The 22,621-nt window shown below is 37.3% G+C and overlaps 2 protein-coding genes and 1 long non-coding RNA gene across 8 annotated transcripts in view; 1 reads left to right on the top strand and 2 right to left on the bottom strand.

The window, feature by feature from the left end:
- zip (myosin heavy chain 10) overlaps positions 1-1,940 on the top strand; it is a 41,060-nt gene extending 39,120 nt beyond the window's left edge. For 4 of the 5 annotated variants that reach the window (XM_014240294.3, XM_014240297.3, XM_014240299.3 and 1 more), the window contains exon 13: positions 1,370-1,940. In XM_014240294.3, the coding sequence (XP_014095769.1) occupies positions 1,370-1,496 (127 nt within the window). In that variant the 3' untranslated portion in view covers positions 1,497-1,940. Of the gene's footprint in view, positions 1-305; positions 607-1,369 lie in introns of those variants that run through there. The other variant, XM_036362210.2, reaches the window with a different exon arrangement.
- A 5,584-nt stretch (positions 1,941-7,524) lies between these two features.
- Dolk (Dolichol kinase) lies at positions 7,525-9,703 on the bottom strand. Its single transcript, XM_014240292.3, has 5 exons — positions 9,394-9,703; positions 8,761-9,241; positions 8,530-8,709; positions 7,982-8,474; positions 7,525-7,919 (listed from the first exon to the last, which is right to left on the bottom strand). Exons 1-5 carry the CDS (start codon positions 9,492-9,494, stop codon positions 7,702-7,704), a joined length of 1,473 nt encoding a protein of 490 aa, XP_014095767.1. The 5' UTR covers positions 9,495-9,703; the 3' UTR covers positions 7,525-7,701.
- A 7,832-nt stretch (positions 9,704-17,535) lies between these two features.
- Positions 17,536-20,430, bottom strand: LOC138857161 (uncharacterized). Of its 2 annotated transcripts, XR_011396178.1 has the most exons (3): positions 19,761-20,420; positions 18,000-18,389; positions 17,536-17,939 (listed from the first exon to the last, which is right to left on the bottom strand). It is a non-coding gene; the product is annotated as an uncharacterized lncRNA (long non-coding RNA). The 2 variants fall into 2 exon arrangements; XR_011396177.1 differs by having other exon boundaries at positions 18,000-20,430.
- Between the last annotated feature and the right edge of the window lie 2,191 nt (positions 20,431-22,621).

Below are 22,621 nucleotides of genomic sequence, written 5' to 3' on the forward strand. Positions count from 1 at the left end.
TCCCAAGCATTCATTTTTAAAAAACTTAAATAATAACCTGAAAAATAAATAGAAAAAAGTAACTCGATTACTTACACAGAAAAAAAGTTATTACGGTTCGTTTTTGTAGTACGATTCGTGGGCCACCCTGTACTATAGACTCATAAATATATAGCGAAATTATACCAATATATATTTTAATTTCACCTATTACATACAATTGTATTTCTAAGCTTTAATTTATAGTTATTTCTCATGCTCATTGATGATTATGCTTAAATTATTTAAAATAAAATTACAAATACCATTTGAATGTCAAACTATAGATCGATGCAAGTGGCAGAAACTGAAAAGGCTAAAGCCTATTCACCTAAGAAGGACGCTTCACTTATTATGAATTGTGAAGGCTTGTAAAGCGGCGGTTAAAAATGTTTAAAATGGGGAAAAGTTTAAAATGTAAGAGCGTCGAAATTTGTTTTGCCTTTCTGAGTTCTCGCACGTATTTTAGATAATTTGACCCTATCCACAAATATCACAAGCCAACCTAAGAAACTCTTGAATGTTCTTACATATTTCCCTTATCTCAAAAAATACTTGGATTTCGTTTTCAAATACCCTGAAAGTGATTCAAATAATCAACCATAGAAGATACGAATTATTTACAGATGTATATTTTAAATATATTGTATTTTGTGTTAGTTTAATCAGAGTTAAATATAAATGGTACGGTACAATATAAAAATTATGGTATACTTTCCTCACTAAACAATGTTTCAGCAATAAAGAAATTATAGTTGACGATCAGCACTTATTTATCTATTTATGTTGTCTACATCATTCTAAATACAGTAACAAGAAGAAGAATATATTAGGAAAGTGTTGATTGTTGTTTCTTTGAAGTATTTTATAAATCTCTTGGGCTGATGGAATACGAAAATTTCACATTACATTATAATTAGATAAGTCTTAGATTATTATCATCTACAGTCTAAAATAATTACATTCTCATAGGAGATTTGTACTAAAATGTATATACCCATACCTTTTTTTAAAAAAATATGTCGAATGTAAAAATATAATTTTTTTATGTTTTCATGAATTCAGATGGTATGTTACAAGTATTTTAACTGTAAGCGTTATTGAATAGAAGCATGCGATTTATGTTTGATAACGTACAATACTAAATGCCATTAGCTATCCTGCATGCCACAAAAGTCATTCCCGGCGTACCAAAGTGGACATTTGTACATTATTTGTATGAATCATAATTCTCTTAAAGAACAACCAAATCTTTTGATTTCGTTTTGTATTGTGCATGCAAAATTGTTGTTGTTAATATTTCCTCGCTCATTTTATCTTTAGATATAATAATGCTTTAATTTCTTTGCAGACGAGCTGGTGGGGGTATGGGTTTAAGTTCGAGCCGGTTGACTGGCACACCATCATCGTCGAAACGGGGCGATGATAGTTCCTCGGTGCAAGATGAATCATTAGATGGAGAAGACTCGGGCAATTAATATGTTAATTGGAAGTTTATTTTTTAATTGAATTAATATACGAAAGAAATTTGTATTTTTTGTTAAAATCAAACACTCCATTATCTGTTGACTATTGTGAGCAGCAACTAAAATGTAAAACGTATTTGAAAAGAGCATTCACTCTCATACACAACACATCAACTCGGACACATGAATAAACACATCGAAATATGAATTGATTAACGATTAGAAGCATTTGTACACTTTTTATACGCAATGTCATTTTATTCATTTCCTTTTAAGCATCGACGTACAATTTACGAGCAAGCATACCCCAACTTAACATAACTACATAAACATTTTATACACCTACGAAATTGATGATTAAACTGAGCCTACAAACGAGTATTCGAGTAATTACGGAAAATTGCATTTATACGATTAAGATAAAAATAAAGTAATAAAAATATGGTAACACGGGAATTATAATATTTATTTCATACAATATGTACTCAGTACACACGGTGTACAGTCGTTCAGCCCATTGCGATTTTCCAAAATACTTAAATTGGTCAAATCTAACTAGTACTACTATTACATATGTCTGAACATGGTGACGATAGTAAATAATGAAAATACCTTTATTTCTTTATGTTCACAATTGTTTATAACTATGTATGTGAATATTAGGAACTTTTGCATCACACCACAACAAATAATAAAATACTTCACAAATACCTTTAAGCTGTGAGTAGAATTTATCAAAAACCTTGTATGGTGGCAAGATAATAGATAACAATGTTATAACATTAAAAAAGTCAGTATTTTTCAACGTCATATTTTGATAAATTGCTTTCTTTTGAATTATTTTTGTGTTATTTTCTGCCAGAAGTTCTTAAATGTGTAGCTGTACTATAAACGAATTGCGGTATGACCTCGGTAGTCGGTGGGGCAGGATTGTTAAAAACGCGTGCACTGTCCATAAAAGAAATTGATTAGTAGAGATATGATGCAATTTATTGAAGGATTTCTCTATGCCACCTTATATAATTTCATATAATAAGGGAGATGGCACAGGGATTCAAAATAAAAATTCAGTTGTAATTCAGTCATATGCACATACAGTACTGACATGTGGAAAGGCCAGAATAAAATCATATCAATCATTATATTACACAATTGAGTATTCTTTTTCCATTCTATTTCCCACGGGATTTTTGAAGGTTTATAAATAGTATTTATATGCATAAAAGAAAACAAATTTAAAGGAGTGTTGAGTGCCTTTATACATTTCAGTGACGATGATCCATACATATACATACATACTTGCTCTGTAATGTAGTAATATCTACGGCAAAAACCTTATTCATATAAACTTTATATATCTATTTGTCGCCGTTCTTGCAATATACATACACATATGTCATATGTACATAAGTATAAAAATATGAAAATATCCAAGTTTACATGAAATTGAACGAACTCATTTAGTATCCGAATATAACGTTACATTAATGTTATGAAACTGGAATTTCTATATTTCTAGCTTGAAAACGTTATGTATTCTCTAAGTGTTTCTAAAGACGTACATACTCACATATACATATGTCTTCAAGATGTCCCCCATATCATATAAAATATATTTTGTTGTTATGTTCTGCAATGTGCCATTAACAAATCCTTCAAATCAATATAACTCCTCGTCCAACAGTTATGTATTCTGTTATTTTTTAAATTTGAAAAGCATCTTGTGTTGCCTTTTAATATTACAGTGTTTCTTATTGCATCGTAATTAGTCGATAGTATGCGACAATTGTTTTATTTGAAACTTCCCCTATCTGTATTAAATGTTCGCGTTACACTTATTTGTTATAAAAATTAACTTTAAGAGTAAAACGAATGCGGAGTAATTGTTCAACTTCAGTATAAGGAATTTTTATGCTTTTGAAGCAGGCAATGGGCGCTAATTCTTAAAAATAACACAATTTCACAATTGCCTGTTTGCGTACAGTTTTCCAATTTGTATTTTGTACTTAAGACGTATACTACATATACCATTTACATATTTCTAATACTTTCCTCGTAATTAAAAATAAATAATAATGACATAAAAGAGAAAACTACTCTATATTAGATATAAGATTTTAATTTTTTATATATTTTGTTTAACATTATAAAAATTGTATTACCAATATTAAATGTTTATAACTAAATTATCACATTATTCTTTATAATTTAATAAATACTGAAAAAAACTATTTTTTATCTATAGAAAAGATTAAAAATTATAAATTACAAATCTTTAAATTGTTTTTTGCAACAATGTTTTCAGCAGTCCATCCTTTAAACCAAGGATATACTATTTTAATATTTGGAGATTTTATGATGTCGCTCTTTGCAGATTAAATTGATTCTTTAATTTTTTTTATCCAAAAAACAATTTTAATTTCCAAATAGAACTACTGAACGTTATTAGAAATTAGAAACTTAACTATAACGACTACATTTACTTATTGCTCCAAGACAGAATGAAAGTAAATGTGTAAAATGAGAGAGAAGGAGTAAGGAGAGGGTACGTTTGGGTGCATTATATACTCTCACAATTCGTCAGACTCTGGCACGTAAAAATTTAAAAAGTGTCTACAAAACTTTATAATAAAAACGCTCTTTCCTCTTTCCTCAACCGCTACGCACGGTTCTGGTCCTACCATGTTTGATGAGGCTGCAGAGCGGGCCAACTCGTCAACCAGTTAATTTCCTGCTATACCCCTGGGACCAGGCACCCAGATGAGGTGCATTCTATTGAGACTTGATAGGCTGTTCAGCCGTTCTATACACTCCTGCACTAGTAGCGATTCGACCTCAAACGCCGAGGTTTAAGTGCTGTCTGACTATCGCTGAGTATGGCGATACTCTTATTGCGATAGTCGCGTTGGAGGTTTATCTCTACACACCGACTTATAGCATATACTTCCGCCTGTAATATGCTAGGAAAACTTCCCATGGGAATGGAGAGCTGGTGCGTGGTCCTACGACCACTGCGCCAATCCTCTCCGCCGTTTTCGAGCCGTCGGTGTACCACTTGATAGTACTGTTCCTTAGTAGTAGGTCTAGCGTGGAATCGTTCCATTCTGCCTTACTGCCAAGGCTGACCCTGAACTTTCTAGTGAAGCTTACTGTTTTGGTAATGCTGTCCCTCGGAAGAAGGGCCAGTGGCATTGCGTCACTTAGGGCCTTCATCTTCCCCCACACCTCTTATCTCTAGTGCTCTTGACACGCTCTCGTGAGACGTATTGTCAAAAGCATCTTCGATATCAAGGAAGGCGCATAACAGCACCTCACCCCCGTCTAACGAACTTCGAATCTCTGAGGTTAGCTGATACAGAGCAGTATTGGTTAATCTGCTTGCTCTGTAAGCATGCTGAATCGCGTGTAGCGGTGCAGCCTTCAGCACCTTCGATCTTATTTCGTGATCAATGATCTTTTCCATACTTTTCAGTAGGAAAGAAGTTAGACTTATTGGTCTAAATGAGTTTGCCAACGAATAGTCTTTCCTTCCTACCTTGGGTATTAAGATCACCTTTGCAGTGCGCCAAGGTTCTGGGATATCCCTCATCAGCCGAACAAGGTGGGGCAGTAGGACCTGGCCCCTCTGTTGCATAAAAGCTGGAAGGATGCCATCCGCACCCGGAGACTTATATTTTTCAAAGGAGGCCACAGCCCACTTGATGGTGCCCACTTCTCCGCAGTGAAGAGCTGTTTTGCGACTGTCCAATCTAAGCGAGATGGCTTTTGTTCGACCCTGGGTCGAATTAGGTCTTCTCTAATTGTCTCCGGGAAGTGCGCAAGTAGAAGGGCCGTGGCTCTTTCCTCCGCGCTGGACGTATAGGTCCCATCCGGTCTTTTAATTCCTAGTACTGTGTCGGTCTTGCCCCTAGCCAGAGCCTTATGCAGCCTTGCAGCCTCTGGCGCTGAGAAGACGCTTTCACAAAACTTCCTGAAGCTCTTCTGCTTTGCTGACCTAATCTCCTTGTTGTAAGCAGTTAGGCCGCACCTATAGTTCTCCCAGTCCCCGGTACGCTTAGCCCTGTTAAATAGCTTGTGTACCGTTTTCCTTAGGTCTGAGAGCCTACTTGACCACCAGGGACAGTTGCACTGCCGTCCAGCTGCCCCCCCCTATTGAGATTTATTTCAAGCGTATCCCTAAAGGTGGCCCTGTCCGTGTTTTCGGGGATACGCCTGGGAGGGAGTTGCCTGACCTCTACCCCTAGTGCGAATCTTATGATGCGGTGATCTGACATGGAGGGTTCCGATGACACTCTCTATTGCCCGATCAGCCCTGTCGTGAGTTCGTTACCAAGAGTGATGGCAAGCACCTCCCTTCTTACACCGATTATAAAGGTGGGTTCGCACCCCACGTTTACAATGCTTAGATTCCTACTTACTATAAATTCAAGTAAGGACTCACCCCGTGTATTTCAGTCTGTGCTGCCCCATTCCGTGTGATGGGCGTTGGCGTCGCATCCCAGGACGAGGGGCAGTTTGTTCCTCCTGCAGTATTCCACGAGGTTTCCGACGGCCTCTGGGATTGCTGTCGGCGTGTCTCTCGTAAAGTAGGCCGCTGTCAGGACGAAGTCCGCTCCTTCGTTACTTTTTGCCTGCACAGCGACCAGGTCTTGTGTTAGGAACCCTGAAATACAAAAGAAATCAATATCGTTCCTAATTACTTTACAGGTTCTGGGTCTCTCACTTGATAGATCCCAGATTACCTTATTATTCCACATTTTGAGGCCTCTGACCTCTCCCTTGTAGATCCATGGCTCCTGGATCAGTAGTATGCCCAGACCATCCGCTGTGAACCTGCTCGCGATGACAGCCGAGGCCGACGCCGCGTGGTGCAGGTTCACCTGGGCAACTTCTATTTGTGGACCCACTATAAGATCGGTTCCATGAGGAGCTCCTCACCTTCGCCGTCCTCCGCGTTGCCACCCGCTAGGTCCTTGAGTCCCTCGAGAAGCTCTTGCGTGGAGGGTAGCGCCCCCCCCCCTTGTTCGCCAGCCTTCTTCGTAGGGACCATCACCATGGTTTCGGCAGTTGCCGCCTGCTCCAACGTACTGGTGCCGGGATGAGTCGCAACCTCATCTACCAGCATCTTCTCCCCCGTTTCGCTTTCGGTGGCCGTCTTAGGCTTAACAGGCCTCAGGACCACCGAGGTGAATCTGTAGTTCAGTCGGAAGCTCGCTCTCCTGACGAATTTATACGATTCGTCATCGATGCAGAGATTGAGCCTCCACCCTGAATCCTCGACCTTGCTGGTGACTACTCGCCAGGCCGATATGCTAAGGCCCTCCTTCTGATTTTGAATGAGCCCGAGAGCAAACTTATATGGCTTACCTGCGCACCTGGGGAGGAACACCGTCATGCTATGCATGGGCGGTATGTCTCCCCCTTTTTTGCGCAGAAGACGGGGCCCTTCCAGCTTGAAAGCGATCTCCTTTAGCCAGCTAGCAGACCTCTCGTCCTTGCAGTCCACCTGCAACATCCCTCCTTTAAAGTATACTCCATGCCCCTGTGCATTGCTGCCGCTTGGTGTTAGGCGGCTCCTGTGGCGTTAGTTTAAGTGTAACAAACAACCGTTAGATGAATAAAACTATTCCGTCTTAACTATGATCGTCTCACACTAATATGTGAACTTGCTGAATATCTTTGGCGTTAACGAAAGCTGTTAAAAAGTGGGAATAATCATTTCAAATGATCATATAATCAAATGCATTTTATATAATATTTCTTATAATAGTTCCGTTCAACCCATATCAATATCATGTACGCAATACACAAAACTGCACTCTTGTTTTCCAGTCATAATTGCTTTATGTCGTCCACTGCTCGAGATCTTGCAGAGTTCTCGGGATCTTTTAATAAATTTATGATAACTTTACGACTTCTCTTTCAATCTTAACAAAAAAGGCTGAAATAAACAATATTGTGGTGGAAGTATACATGACATACGGCAAATCATTTTAAAACCGCAAATATCCATTAATCCGTATTAAGTCAAACATATAAATAATTTTCTCGGTTTATTATACTAAAACTTCATCTAAAAACTGAAAAATATATTGTAAAAATAAAAAGTTTAATTTTATATAAATTACATATTTAAAAGATTTACAACTAACTAAAATAAATTATTGAAATTTGTACATATAAATATATGTACTTTCAGTCAACACGGTAGTTATTATTAATATATATTCACAATTATATAAAATATTAAGGGAAGTGTTAAGTTATCTATTTGATCTGTATGCGCCTCAACTAAGGAAGTTGTTAATATTGCTATTGCTGTGGTAAACCACTTCATAGGTGTCAAATTAATGTAACCACAGTAGTTTAAAAACATTGTTGCCAAAAAAGTCATCCCCATAAATCCTAAAGTACCTTCTAAAGATTTTTTCGAGCCTGTAAAATTTAAATTGTATTAAAATAGTGTTGCACATTTATTTATTGGTTTATATACTTACAACGCCACTTAATGCGGCCAAATTTTGAACCAACCACACTGGCAGCAGTATCGCCGAATCCAATAGTCAGAACTCCAGCTAAAACTGGAAGTATTTGGGAATGTTCATTCGTATACACATTTTCCCCACAAGGGCAAGAGCTTATCCAAAGGGGCATGGAACAGCCAATAAGTAGACAGAATGGTGTTAATGCGAGTAAACCAGAATCTTTCTCATCGGAGAATGATGCGAATGCTCTGCGCAAAGGTATAGCCAGTGGCGGTATGTTGCAAACACGAATTAGTTCAAAAACAGTGAAAATTGCAAAAGCCACTCCAGTAGCAATATATAGAAAACTACATTGATAAATTATTCCAGGTACGAACACAAGCACTATAAGGATATGAAATATTTTTCTTATTCTTGTGGAAGCTTTCTCCCCATTGCCAATTTGCCACCTCACAGTCAAAATTGTCAACACCACCAATATTAGGTAGAAAACAACTATGTTAACCTGTAAGTTCAAAATGACCAGAAATTTCATATTGCAAAATTACTGTGTTACTTACCCTAACTTGGTCTTGTAATATAAAATTCAATAAGAAAATTATGGGCACTGGAATCGTAATAGGAGTGCATGTTACACCTATAACTAAAATAAACATTAAGGCATAAAAGTAGGCAGGCCCGCGTAGAGCTTTGGCAGCCGATAGTAACCAACAGATTGCAAGAAGATAAGTTAGTGCACACTGCAAAAAAAATATGCTTAAAAATACACAACGTTATATTTATTTACAAACCAGCATTATAATATTAAGATCTTCAAATGTACTCCTATTTCCAGTTTTTCGCAATAAACTGAAAAACTTTAAAATTACATTTAATAGGAAAAGCATCAATCCCTGAACGAGTATAGATGCCTCGCCGAAGCTAAAACAATCGGGTAATCCACATAGTACACGCATGTAAGAATTCTGATATATAAAGGTTATGATAAAGCCCAAAAATAGTCCATAGCTCCACGACTGTTGCAATAAAACTTTGTATAATATTGCGGTAATAAAGCCAGGTACAAATGCAATAAATAGTTTGAGCAGCAAAGTCGTCTTGCAGTATATATTCAAAAAGAAGCAGAGGTTTTCTATGCTCATACCGATTGCGGCAATTGTGAGTATGGGTTGCGTGGAAACTTGCCCATTACATTGGTTTTCGTGGATTAAGTTTGAAGCAAAGGCAAGTGGAAGTAGCAAACACAGCCAGTAACCAGGAGAAGCGTTCGGTCTGGTAATGTTAATCATAAAACCATAAAATATTACTCAATAATAGCATAACCTTATCTAAGATTATAAATTAGGCGATCAGATGTTACTATATTATTGAAGAAAGGCGCACTAATAGTCATCAGTGTCCATGTACCATAATTATATTTGTACCTTACAAATAGGGCATTTGGAATTCTTCCGTTTCCTGTGTCCGCAATTCCATCTTCATTCTCACTTGATTCTGGACCAACGTCATCCTTTTCTATTCCCATTATTTTATGTCGTCATTTACTATAGCGTGCACTTGCCGAAACAATGTCTTCGTATTGTAGAAATACAACGTTTCCGTCTGTTCTTACAGCTAATAATAAATAAATACAAAACTGAATATTTTTAACAGAGGCTGCTTCTTTTTACATGCACAATTCATTCACAGTTGAATATATTGAGACGTATTATTGTGGCGAACACAAATGCCAGAACAAAATAGAATCACCGATAAACTGCTAGAATGTTGGAGTAGCGATGTTTTGGTAAAAATCTTCTATATTAAGGCTGCCGGCTCATAAAAAACTACAGTTCTAATTAGTGTGCTGCTTAGTAAACAACTATAAACACTAAGTTCCAAACTCGAATAACGAGTAATAAGTGTTAAGATGTTTATATTAGAAATAAAGATAAGTGTATAGCCATTAAATTAGTGATCGAACTCAAGAGTTTAAGGCACGGTTACCGTTTGACATTTTTTTTAAACCAAAAACTGGACCAAATTGGGTAAAAATGGGGAAAACTTTAGTTTAGCATCCCACGATTTCTGGGTTAAGAGGAGTATGGTTGGATAGAGGAGATTCTCCAGATCACGAATATATATAACCGGAAACTTATAGTTTTCGAGATATTTGCATTTTAAGTTGAAAATTTGACAAATTTTATTTTACAATTTCTCGATTTATGGTTAACTTTTCTCTTATATTATGCACTTATTACACACTAACACTTCACTACAATGTTTTTACATATTTATTTTATATTAAATATTTAAATATTTGCTTTAAATAAGCATTTTATTTTAACACAATTTTCGTTAAATGAACAATAACAAATGGATTCCATGTTGTCAGATAATAAGTGTTGCCATATCCAAACGAATGAAAGCAATCAAAATAAATAATTCGTGATCTGGAGAATCTCCTCTATCCAACCATACCCCTCTTAACCCTGAAATCGTGGGATGCTAAACTATAGCCCACCCTAAAAATGGACCAAACCTAATTCAAATCTGAAGAGCGGAATATGGGGGGGATGTTATTTGGTGTATAGTGTGAGAAAAGTAGTGGGTATGCAGTAGGAGGCGTTCTATCACAAATCATTGACGGGTATGAGAAAGTGGTTGTGTACTACTGCCAGACAATGAGCAAGCCAGAGAGAAATTGTTGTGTAACTCGGAGGGAATTACTGGCATTGGTGAAATGCATCAATCATTTTCAAAAGGCCTCTACAATTCAGGAATCCAGAAGGACAGTTGGCACTGTGGATTGAGAGACCCTTGAGTTATGGCTTCTCTATTGAACATCGCAAAGGTAGTAGTCATGGAAATGAGGATGCGATGTCCCGGCGTCTCTGTAGTGGAATGTAGACATTGCTCAAAAGCTGAGACAAAAGAAGACATTATAGATGTCCGATTAATGACAGACTGGGATCCGGAGGAACTATGGAAATGTCAGCAAGAAGATCCAGATTTGAAATGTGTAATAAATGGATTGCAGATAAATAAACGTCCCACGAGAGAAGAAATAGCTACAGAAAGAATAGGGTCAAAGGCATATTGGGCACAATGGAATAGTTTAAAGTGAGTGTCTGGCTGCTTGCATGGCGTATGTGAATGCGAAGATGGCAAAGCTCCCGAGCTCTGATAATTGTTCTATTTTCCAATATAAATATTTTTAATCGGGACGATCAGACTAAGCTGGAGGGAAGTGTGGCGAACACGGATGCTAGAATAAAACAGAATCGACGATAATCACATTAGAGAAGACAGCGAAATTCGAGTGGCCTTGCTCGATAAAAACGTCTACTTTGAAACTCTACCTTGAGTTCGATCACTGGATTGTTAAATAAAAGTCCCAATTAAGAAGTATACAGACCATATTTGAAAACGAAATATAAAACTATAGGTTTTTTTATGTAAAAGATATTGTACATTTTTTATCGCAAAATGCTGATATATAAAACGTAAATAAAATTTGTGATGTTAGCAATTTATAACCAAATTAAAGAAAACATCAGCTGTACAATTTTCTCTATATACCATACATATATTATATCTTAGAATAACAAGTTTTCTTTTATTGCTCAAATTAATTTTTATCACTTGTAATGCCGCATTTTGTTACAATATTTATTTCTTCGGGTCCACTCATATTAAAATTGAAATTAACTAATTTGCCTTTAAATAAGCTACAAAATGTATTGCATATTTACATATGTACATATTTCTATCGAGATATGAGATATGAACATGTGCGTTGGTACCAAGGGGCGTCAGACGATTTGCAATTCAGTACAAGACAGTCAAAAAAAATTTTCGAATCTCTCAATTGAAAACGAACAGATATAATCAGCTTTTAAATTTCGTTATTTAGAGATGTAGATAAAACCTGAAAGAGAAAAACATGTCGATAACAAATATTTAAATTTCATTAACGCAGTCAAAAAGTATAATATCAAAAAAAGAATAAAATTTAATAAAATGTTGTCTATGTAACACGATAGTTTCGAAATTTATTTGACATTGATTATTTATTATACTTTTACCTGATTGAATTTTTACAAAATATTGTAACGGATTTCTCGATAAATCGGCTAACTATAACTCACTCTTGAGCTCGATCACTGGATTGTTAAATTAAAGTCCCAATTTAATGCTATACACTTATCTTTATTTCCAATTCCAACAACTTAACACTTATTGTTCGCTATTCGAACTTACAACTTATTGCTTATAGCTTAATTGCTCTTTACACGGCAACACTCTAATTAGAACTGTCTCTGCTGCACAATTCGGCAGCCCTTATATAGTAAATTTTTAACAAAAGTTCGCTACTAGAACATTTTGGCAACTACGAATTCGCTGTCTAGTTGCTTCTGGCAGTTTATAGTTAATTCTGATTTGTTCTGGTACGCGTGTTCGCCACACTGCCTTCTACCTAAGTCTGATCGTCCTGATTAGACATATTTGCGGTACCAAACGATGCAAGCCGTTCCAGATAAACAACCTTCATTTTATTCCTTGGTCTTCCAATGATCTGTATGCGATACACTACATCATTGAGTCGTTTAATAACCTGATAGACAGCCCTTTCTTTCGTTGTGGGTTATATAACAATACCTAATCGCCTTCAATAAAACCCTCAGAGTTTATTGCCTTGTCGTATTTTGCTTTCATCTTATCCCTCATAATTTTCGTTGGCGTTAATTTCAAATTTTAAATCAATCGGTTGTCGAAGATCATTACCAAAAAATTACCCTTGCTGGAGTCTGCCCCGTTGTTTCATGTACAGCAGACCGATAAGCCATCAGGAACAAGGATATATGGGTATCCCAATCTTTCTGATACTTGTCCACAACTTTCCTCAAATGTTCTTCCAAAGTTCGATTGAATCGTTCTACCATGCCATCGGACTGCGGATGTAGTGCAGTTGTATGGCTTTTGCGGATACCCAGCTTCTGGCATATCTCCTGTATTAGAGCTGATTCAAAATTTCTTCCTTGGTCAGAATGTAATTCTATTGGAACACCATATCTCGATATCCAATTGTTGATGAATACATCCGCTACTGTTCCTGCCTCTTGGTTAGGAATTGCGTATACCTCTGGCCATTTGCTGAAATAGTCCATGACTATCAAAACATATCTGTTTCCTAATTTACTGATAGGAAATGGACCAGCTACATCCATGGCTACTCGCTCAAACGGCGCACCTAAATTGTACTGCTTCATCTGACCATGACTCCTGAACCTTGGCCCTTTAGCAGCAATGCACTCGACACAATTGACGATCCACTCTGTAACTGATTGACGACTACCAACCCAATAAAATCTTTGTTTTAATTTCTCCAAGGTTTTAGTCATACCCATGTGTCCTCCACTTGGACCGTTGTGCAGCTCGTTGAAAACTTCAGGAATTCTTACTTTTGGAACAATCATCAGAGCTCGTGAACTTTGCCCATCTTCGCTTGCCCATATGCGATGCAGGCAGCCAGACACTAACTTCAAACTATTCCATTGTGCCCAATAAGCCTTTGCGACTGGGCTTTCTGCAGCTATTTCTTCTCTCGTTGGACGTGTATTCATCTCTAATCCGTGTATTACACTTTTCAAATCTGGATCCTCTAGCTGACATTTCCGTAGCTCCTCCGGATTCCAGTCTGATGTTATAGTCATTAATCGGACATCTATAATGTCTTCTTTGGCCTCAGCTTTTGAGCAATGTCTGCATCCAGATTACAGGGACGGCGGGACATGGCCTCAGCATTGTCATGACTACTACCATTGCGATGTTCTATAGAGAAGTCGTTACTTCGGAGTCTCTGTGCCAACTGTCCTTCTGGGTACCCCTGCGGGCAGGGGATAGAATATGCCCGCGGCAAGGCATGCCTGTCGTAAAAGGCGACTAAAAGCCAATATGCACTATGACTGTTATTATATTCTTTGCACAGTAATATCAGCATAGTATATGGAGTGATAGTGCTATAATACTCAGCTTGAACTGATATTAGAAACACTTTAAATGAAAAAAGCGAATAAAAAGACATTTGAAGTTCAAGCGACAAATGTCACCAGTCATTTGAGTAATGGGTTGCTCAACTGGCAGTAGTTTAGGCTACGCAGTCTGACCGGAGACTTTCCGGTACCACGGGGAGCAGAAAGCCCTTGGACTTCTGTTCAATCTGCTCATTGGGTTCGGCCCTTTGGGGAGTATCGTGGTGGCTGTGGTTGAAACCTAAATGCTGGAAGAACTGAATTTTCAGTTCGAAAAAAGAAGTTACACAAGTAACTGGGTGCCGTACCCGAAAACGGAAGAGGTTTTAGGTCGGCCTCGAATCATACCAAGATGGTAGTGTGGACCCAGACACACTGCCTTTGGTATCCAAAAAATACTTGCCAAAATTCTTGTATTATTTGGGGCGTTTATCAGACGCGTGTATTGATACGCCGTGCTCTTGAGCACCGTGAGGTAAGGCCGTCGCCGGCAGGTACTCACGTTAATCTACAACGCAAGTTGTCCTTCTGGGTTCCTGAATTGTAGAAGCCATTTTAATGCTGCATGATCTATCCAAAATAAACGTTGATCCTGGGACCGGGTATGCTAACATTGGCGCAGTACTTAACCGTTTCTTCAGAGTTTGGAAAGCCACTTCTTGTTCTTTATTCCATTCAAAAACTCTGTTCTTTTTCGTGAGTTCATGGAGGCTACTAGCTACGCTGGCAAAATTTGGAACGAATCGTCTATAATAAGTACACAGTCCAAGGAAACTCCGCAATTCATGTAAATTTTTAGGAGCGGGCCAATCTCTTACTTCCTCGAGCTTTTCATTAGCTGTGCAAATGCCCTCCGTTGTCACTTTGTTTCCTAAGTAGCTTACTTTTTGAAAAGGGAACACTTTTTGGACTCAGCTTCAGACCAGCTCTAGCTATTCGTTGGAAAACTTCTTCCAAGTTCTTAAGGTGTTCATCGAAGCTTTTACCCAACACGATGATATCGTCGAGGTATACCAAACAGGTCTTCCAGTGTAATACTTTTAGTACCTGGTACATAAGTCACTCAAAAGGAGCGGGTGCGTTACATAATCCAAAGGGCATTACGATAAATTGCCATAGACCTTCTCCAACGCTGAAAGCCGTCTTTTCTTTGTCTTCTTCGTTTACCTCCACTTGCCAATAAGCACTTTGCAAACCAAGTGTTGAGAACCATTTTGTGCCTGATAACGAGTCCAGTGTATCATCGATTCTAGGTAGTGGATAACTGTCTTTCTTCGTTACATCATTCAACCTTCTATAGTTCACACAAAATCTCATGTTGCCATATTTCTTCTTCACAAGTACTACAGGTGAGCTCCACGGACTCTCTGATGGTTCGATTACGCCGCGTTCGCTCATTTCACGTATGGTCTGGCTTACAACTTCACGTTTTGCTAAAGGAACGTTTCGAGGAGCCTGTCGGTCTTGCATCACCTGTGTTGATAAAATGTTTCACAACTTTGGTTCTTCCTGGTTTGGCATTGTCTTTATCAAATATGGATGAGTATCTGAGAAGAAGTTGTTTAGCCATAGTGTGATAGTTTGCTCTAGTTCCTCAGTCCATGCGTTAATTTCACTCGATATATCGTTTTCGTCCATGGAATCTTCCTCAAGACGTATTTCGCAATTTATCACGGCCTCAATCTCTTGACACTGCCCTAATACAGCTCCTTTGGAGAGTTTGATTGGGAACTTACACTCATTAAGTAAGTAAGTAAGAGTAAGTTTGGTGTAGATTCTTTTGTGGGCTCAACAATCCACCACTTGTTTGACCCATAGTCTCCATATGTTTCTGCCCAAATAACTACTTCTGATGTTGGTGGAATCTGCTGGCTCTCTGTTATTATCACTCGTCTAACGGTATACTTATTATCGTAACCGAACATAAGTGGCACTTCCATATTTCTGTAGGACATAATCCTGTTTTTCATGTCAATTTTGATTCCTTGATTCGCTAGAAAGTCTACTCCAATTATGACTTCGTCAACGATATCTGTCACTATAAAATTGTGTAACACGGCTGCCTTTCCAATTACGATCTCGCACGTTACCTTTCCGAGAACTAGGGTATCTTCTCCAGTTGCAGTACGCAACTTTGCCCCAGCTAACGGTCTCACTTCTTTCTCAACCAGATCAGATAGAATAATGGAATGTGATGCGCCCGTATCCACAGTCAGTATGCGCTTTTTAACGTCTACACATCCACTAACGGTAAAGTTACTCGTATTCCTGCTTATTTGTGAAATGGAGATTTCAGGGCATTTGCTTGCGGGAGCCAGCCCGTGCCCTTTTCGGCTGGCTCGCTTTAGTTTAACGATTGATTTGTTTTGACATTTGCTTCATCTTCCTCAGCTTTGCGTTTACGTCTAACTGGATTATTGGGCTGGTTACAGTTGCGTGCAATATGCAGACCATCATTTTTCTTATGCGCTTCCGTAGATTTTTCCAGTGCTTTCTGCATGTTGTCCATTTTTTCAAGTAATTGGTTCACCCAAGTGTGTTCCTCTATTTCTACTTTGTGAGCTTTAAATGTTTGATTGCAAAGCAGAGATGCAGTTTCCTGTGTCAGAGCATACGAAACGGTTTCTGCAAACGTCAATTTTTTACATGCTAATGCAGCGAAATGTGTAGTGTTATCTCGTATTCCATTGACGAAAGTCTGAATTTTCGTGTCCTCGATGTATTCCATGGATTTATGTGCATAAGCTAAGTGAGCTAACCTCTCAATCTCTGTAGAAAACTCCTGCAGAGACTCATTGGCTTTCTGGCGGCGATTTCGCAACTCGATTTGAAATATCTGCTTCCTGTGCTCACTACCATACCGTCTTTTTAATGCACCCATCAACGTTTCATAACTACTCGCCTCGCAGTTTGGAATGGTCTGTAATATCTCCGCTGCAGATCCTTTTAATGCAACGAACAATGCAGCTACTTTATCCTCAGCGTTCCAATTATTTGAAGATGCCGTCTTTTCGAATTGAAGCTTAAAAACGTGGAACGGAACAGTGCCATCAAAGGATGGAGGTTTTAGCTTGGCAGAAGCTGTTGACACAATTGGCCGATTTAATTGTAGCTAGCGGAGACGATCTCTCAATTCATCCACTTCAGTTTTGAATTCATCCCGCTCTTCCGAAATCTGTGAGGACGCTTCTGCTATTTGTGAGGTCACCTGTGCTGATATACGTGCATCTTGCGCTGCAAACTGCTCTTTCAACTGTGTGGACACCTGTGCTGATATACGTGCATCTTGCGTTTTCCGCCCCCATGGCCTCTCTCAACCGTGATTGTAATTCAGTTTTTAATCCATTTGTCGGCAAACCACGTTGCTCCAGCTCCTTTTTCAGTTGTGGAATCTTCAGATCGTTAAACTTGCCCATTTTCAAATAATTATCTCCTTGGGAATTTATTTGACAATCCCACGTCTGACACCAATTGTAACGGATTTCTCGATAAATCGTCTAACTATAACTCACTCTTGAGCTCGATCACTGGATTGTTAAATTAAAGTCCCAATTTAATGCTATACACTTATCTTTATTTCCAATTCCAACAACTTAACACTTATTGCTCGCTATTCGAACTTACAACTTATTGCTTATAGCTTAATTACTCTTTACACGGCAACACTCTAATTAGAATTGTCTCTGCTGTACAGTCCGGCAGCCCTTATATAGTAAATTTTTAACAAAAGTTCGCTAGTAAAACATTCTGGCAACTACGAATTCGCTGTCTAGTTGCTTCTGGCAGTTTATCGTTAATTCTGATTTATTCTGGTACTCGTGTTCGCCACAATATAAAAACCAACAATCGATTATTATCTATGGTGATCTCTATAAGTGAATTGTCAGTCTATTAAAAAATTGGCAATGCAGTAATTGTATGGGCCATTTGAAAAAAAAATATAACACTAAAACGAACTGGAAATAGAAAACCAATATCTAGTAAAAAAAATTTCATTTAAATGAATGAATACTCACCCAAATTTCAAACGGAATAGCTGACCTCCTCGATTATCGTGGGGTTTCAAATCCTGTATAAGCTCCCATCATAATGATTTCGGAAAGCAAAAATATCTCCTAAACACTGATTCCTTTAATAAAAATGAATCCTCCGTATTCCCCAAGTGTGCCAAATTTCGTCTGTTAGTGTTTCTATTGGAAAGAAGTTAAAAATATTGTTATGTTCACTGCTATTAAACAATACTTATCTTTCTTTCTTGCTTGTAATATTAAATAAAAAGCTACAACTTCTTCGTCCATTGTTTGTTTTCTTTATTCTTATTAGTTTTGTGACCAGCTCATTTATTATTTTAAAAATAACTTTTGGACCTCGGTTCTCGTGTAGACGTATATCACGCATATACAGCCCTAAAAGTATGTGTATTCATATTATAAAATGTTTAAAATTATATAACATAATAAAATAACATATAAATGAAAAAAGCTATAACAAAGAAACAATACAACTCATCATAAAATATCATAATTTTATGCTTAACGTTTTAAATGCAAATCAGTTGTGTTGCAGAATATGATAGTTGTATATAGTCAGAATTGAAACCGATAAGAAAATGTAGTAGGTGCCATGAATTCAGATATTATTGGATTGACGTTCGAAACAGAAATTTTATCGGAAACCAATTTGATCGGTTTTGTTATCCGAAACACAACAAGAGGATATTCGTTGACAGACTTGAAATCATGGTATAAACCCACAAGTAACCAAAGAATCAGCTGTTTTCCTATGTGTGTGAAACAGCCGTGATCACCTGATCGAATCTGCATTTTTTTGACACAGAGATGTAAATAAAATACAATGCTTGAAATGTAAGTTAAGAAAATAATTTGTATTATTGTTACGATTTAATTTATCGTTATTTCTATAGGGAAAAACATAAGAATAAAACACAAAATGTCATATTTAATAAGTTTATGGGACAAAATTCAGATATTTTAAGAGGAATTACAAAACGTAATTTAACATCCAAATGCGTCTTTATTCAGTCGATAATGTGATACAAATCTGTAAAGTAAGCATGTATACAAACAAACAATTAAATGCAAGCCAAATTTTACATGCGACTCCCCTAGTGGATCAAAAGGATTACTTTGATCTTTTTAAATCTTCCTTTTAATTTTTGCGTTGTTTTTTTCTTCCAATAAAATAAATGTTAAAATAGTATTGTAACCATTGTTACCTTTAGTAGACTTTATACGGTTTTTCAAATTTATCAAACATCTTCAAATTTATTCATTTGCAAGTTTTGTCACAATAGTAAACAGCTAATTCGAATATTAGTTTTGCATATGTTCGAAAAGACGAAAATCCAATCAGATTCTGTGACACCATTGAAAATCAGAATTGGTTTGCAATTCTGACAACTACGCAAATCTGTCTTGGATTCCAAAACACCCCTGAATATTTCGAATTTATAACAAAGAATAGCAAACAAACTTTAGTTGCACGTTATTCAAAAGTATTTGTGTTGTTCCTTAAAATTTCGTTTCGCACTGATTTTGTTAGCTATTTTTAGCGGTTTTATTTCTGACATCCCGCCTTTTTTGATATCAGCTGTTCAAATTTCCCCGATCTTCATAATCAGGGAAAGAGAATGAGATAAAAATTACAGAGTCTCTCACGCTCACGTCAACCTTGACTAGAGATTGCTTACGGAATTGCGCTATAAGTTTTATATTTCAAACAGTCACCTCCTCCACATTTCTCCCTTCCGTACTTACCGTCCGTATCAAACCAAATTTGTTCCAAGTAATGCTCGTAGTTGCAACGCAGAAATCAGTTGTTCTCTTATGTTTTCATTTCACCAATGTTGCCATTGTTCTATTTGTATACACGATTTTCACATATTTAGTTTTCTCGTTATAATTTTTCTTAATGTAAAAGCTCAAAACTAAAATCCAACTATTAAAAATAGTTTACCTATTTATAAATAAGTGTATTTGACTGTGATTTTGAGTTATTTTAAGAATATTTTACTACAAAATATCGTGATTAGCAGGCGCGGGCGTTGCAAAAGATCTCACTCGTATCTACGGGAAAAATCTAATTTTCGCGGATATCCTACCGTACGGTCTGTAGAATCGGACGGTAGAAGCGGTGGTGAGTGTTCATTCACATTGCGCTCTCATAAGAGAGGTCGTATCAGATGATTCGGTCCACGGTTTTGCGACGGTGACTGTTTGAAAAGTTAGTAAAAACATGTTATCTATAACTCTATAATAAGAACACATACAGTCCACTCATTTAAAATAATTACTTTGACCTCGGTAAAATGTTCAAGTATCCTATTTATCTTCGACAATGCTGAGACAATACAAAAGATATAAACATAAACAAATATAAAAGAAATCTATGCATGCAATGCATGTGTACATTCAACACTTAAAAATACAAAACATATTTACCTAGATTAAGAACTTGCAGATAAACAAACATATTACCTATGCAATACAATGTAATATACATGCACATGCATGACAAAACAATATACACATGCATACGCACATTTAGGTAGATGAAATTGATCTTAAAAATAGTATAAATATAGTATAGTTAAAATGAAATAGTTCTACCTAGATGACGATGTGTATCAATTTTAAACCCCCACCAGAGGGTAGGCAATTGAATAAATCAGACACTTGCACAAACCATCGTAAATAAAAATGTCCGAGTAACGAGTACAAACTTTAAATTATTTATTAATATATTAAAATATTAAATTGACGCTACAAATGTTCGTGCCGAAAACTGGAGGCGGTGAAGATCCAAAACTACGTTCGCGAAACGAGTTTGGGTTTGCGAAAAGTATGGTATGCGCGCAGGATCGCTATTACTTCGAATGTGTTGAATTGATGATCCAATTCCTCTTTTTGTTGATTGTGTGGGGAGTCATGTGACATTATTTACCCTGATGAAGCGGTGTAGTTGGAAGGGGAGTTTATAGTCATTTAAACATCCTGGGCCCCCTAGGCGAATATTTTGCCTAGTAGTACAGATATGCTGTGAATGTCCCAGGTATCACGGCGTACTGCAGTTGGAGTAGCCGAGGGCGCGGTATGCATGATAATGCAGTAGTGGTAGATCCATATTTACCTGTACGTGTAGGATGGAATCTTGATTTTGAAATGGGTATTATGTTTTTTGATTTGGAAGTTAGTGCGTTAAGCAAGCAACGTTGTTTTGCATTTATTCGATTTGTTTGTTTAAAACTTCTTTACCATCGGTTTATTACGGTTAGCGACTCCACGCCTGGCTCAGATATGGCCAGAATGGGTGCTCCTTTGAAACCTTTGAAGAGGGATCTTGCGAGAGTGAGATTTAAGATTTTCGCCCACTTTTTAAAGTGAGGTTTACAACTTTTACAAGTGTTTCCCATAAACTACTGAGCGCTTAGATATTTGGGATAAGTGCGACCTTTGCTTTTTGTAAATCTAGGTGCGTCACTGTTTCACATTGGGAGTATGGTGCTCCCTTAACTTGATTTTTGAATTATTTATAATTATGAAAATTGAGGCAACTATGAGCCACTATAGTAAGATAGGTGTCGATATTTCGACTTTCTAAGACAACTATACTGCGAACGATATTATGTATGGGCGTGGGCGATTGCGGCCAAGAATCGGGAGATTCGAATATCGTTTAGATTATTTGAGAATTGTGATTAGGATTTTCGCTTGTATCATAATTGGCGAAAGCCATCCTGCGGGGTCGAAATTATTATTGCGAATAATGCGGATATTGACTCAGTACGATATGAAAACTAGTCAGATATTGCATTCTAGTGGATCCCCTGTATTTTTATATTGTTGGAAATTATTTTCTTTTGGTATATTTAGTTATATATTTGGATGATTTAGTTGTTTTATAAATATTTGTGTTGTTAACACTAGGGGTGTCAGAAGAAGCTCTGACTTGGTTTCTTGTGCCAATTTGTGGAGTGTTGGAAAGTTGTGGCTTTAGTGGTAGTCGTACGACGTACCGGCCATTATTTGATCGAGTAGTTGTGGCTTTGTGGAAGTCTTCACAATACTGATCTTCTGGGGTTGTAATTGATATGAGGTGGCATTTTTCTAACTCCCAAAATTTTTTCAATTGTGAATTGAGGTATTCGTTTGAGATTTCCTCAACTTGAGTGGTCATGGTGGTAACTGGTTCCGAAACTAGTCCACTTAGGATCCACCCAAAAATAGTGTTTTGTGCCAGAAGTGTATTTGAAATTTTCTCAATACCTTCGAGTATTATCTGTGGTATGAGATCGCTGCCTAATAGAAGGTCTATTTGAGCGGGAGTGTTGCAGTTGGGATCTGCTAGCTTTAGGTGTGAAACCTTTTGCCAATGCTTGCTATTTATGTGATAGCTTGGAAGCATATTTGTAAGTTGCGGTAAGACTATAGCTTCTGCTTGTATGTGCTTATCCGCTTGGGGGGAAATTAAGGTAATGGGGCAGATTTTATTAGAGTTTTGAACTACTCTTCCGCCCATTCCTGTAATTTCAAAGTTGGCTTGTTTTGTTGGCAGTTGTAGCCTTTTTTGAGCCCTAGACGCTATGAAAGATCGTTGTGATCCTTGGTCTATTAAGGCC

This window comes from Bactrocera oleae, chromosome 4, assembly GCF_042242935.1.
Source record: "Bactrocera oleae isolate idBacOlea1 chromosome 4, idBacOlea1, whole genome shotgun sequence".
NCBI lineage: Eukaryota > Metazoa > Arthropoda > Insecta > Diptera > Tephritidae > Bactrocera > Bactrocera oleae.

Bases quoted from the DNA above. Each gene is read 5' to 3' on its own strand.
- Dolk (XM_014240292.3), bottom strand. From the start codon at position 9,494: ATGGGAATAGAAAAGGATGACGTTGGTCCAGAATCAAGTGAGAATGAA. The intron at 8,710-8,760 runs GTTTGTAAATAA...TTTTTTTTGCAG, and splicing joins ATCTTAATATTATAATGCTG to TGTGCACTAACTTATCTTCT. The intron at 7,920-7,981 runs GTAAGTATATAA...TAAATTTTACAG, and splicing joins TGGCCGCATTAAGTGGCGTT to GCTCGAAAAAATCTTTAGAA.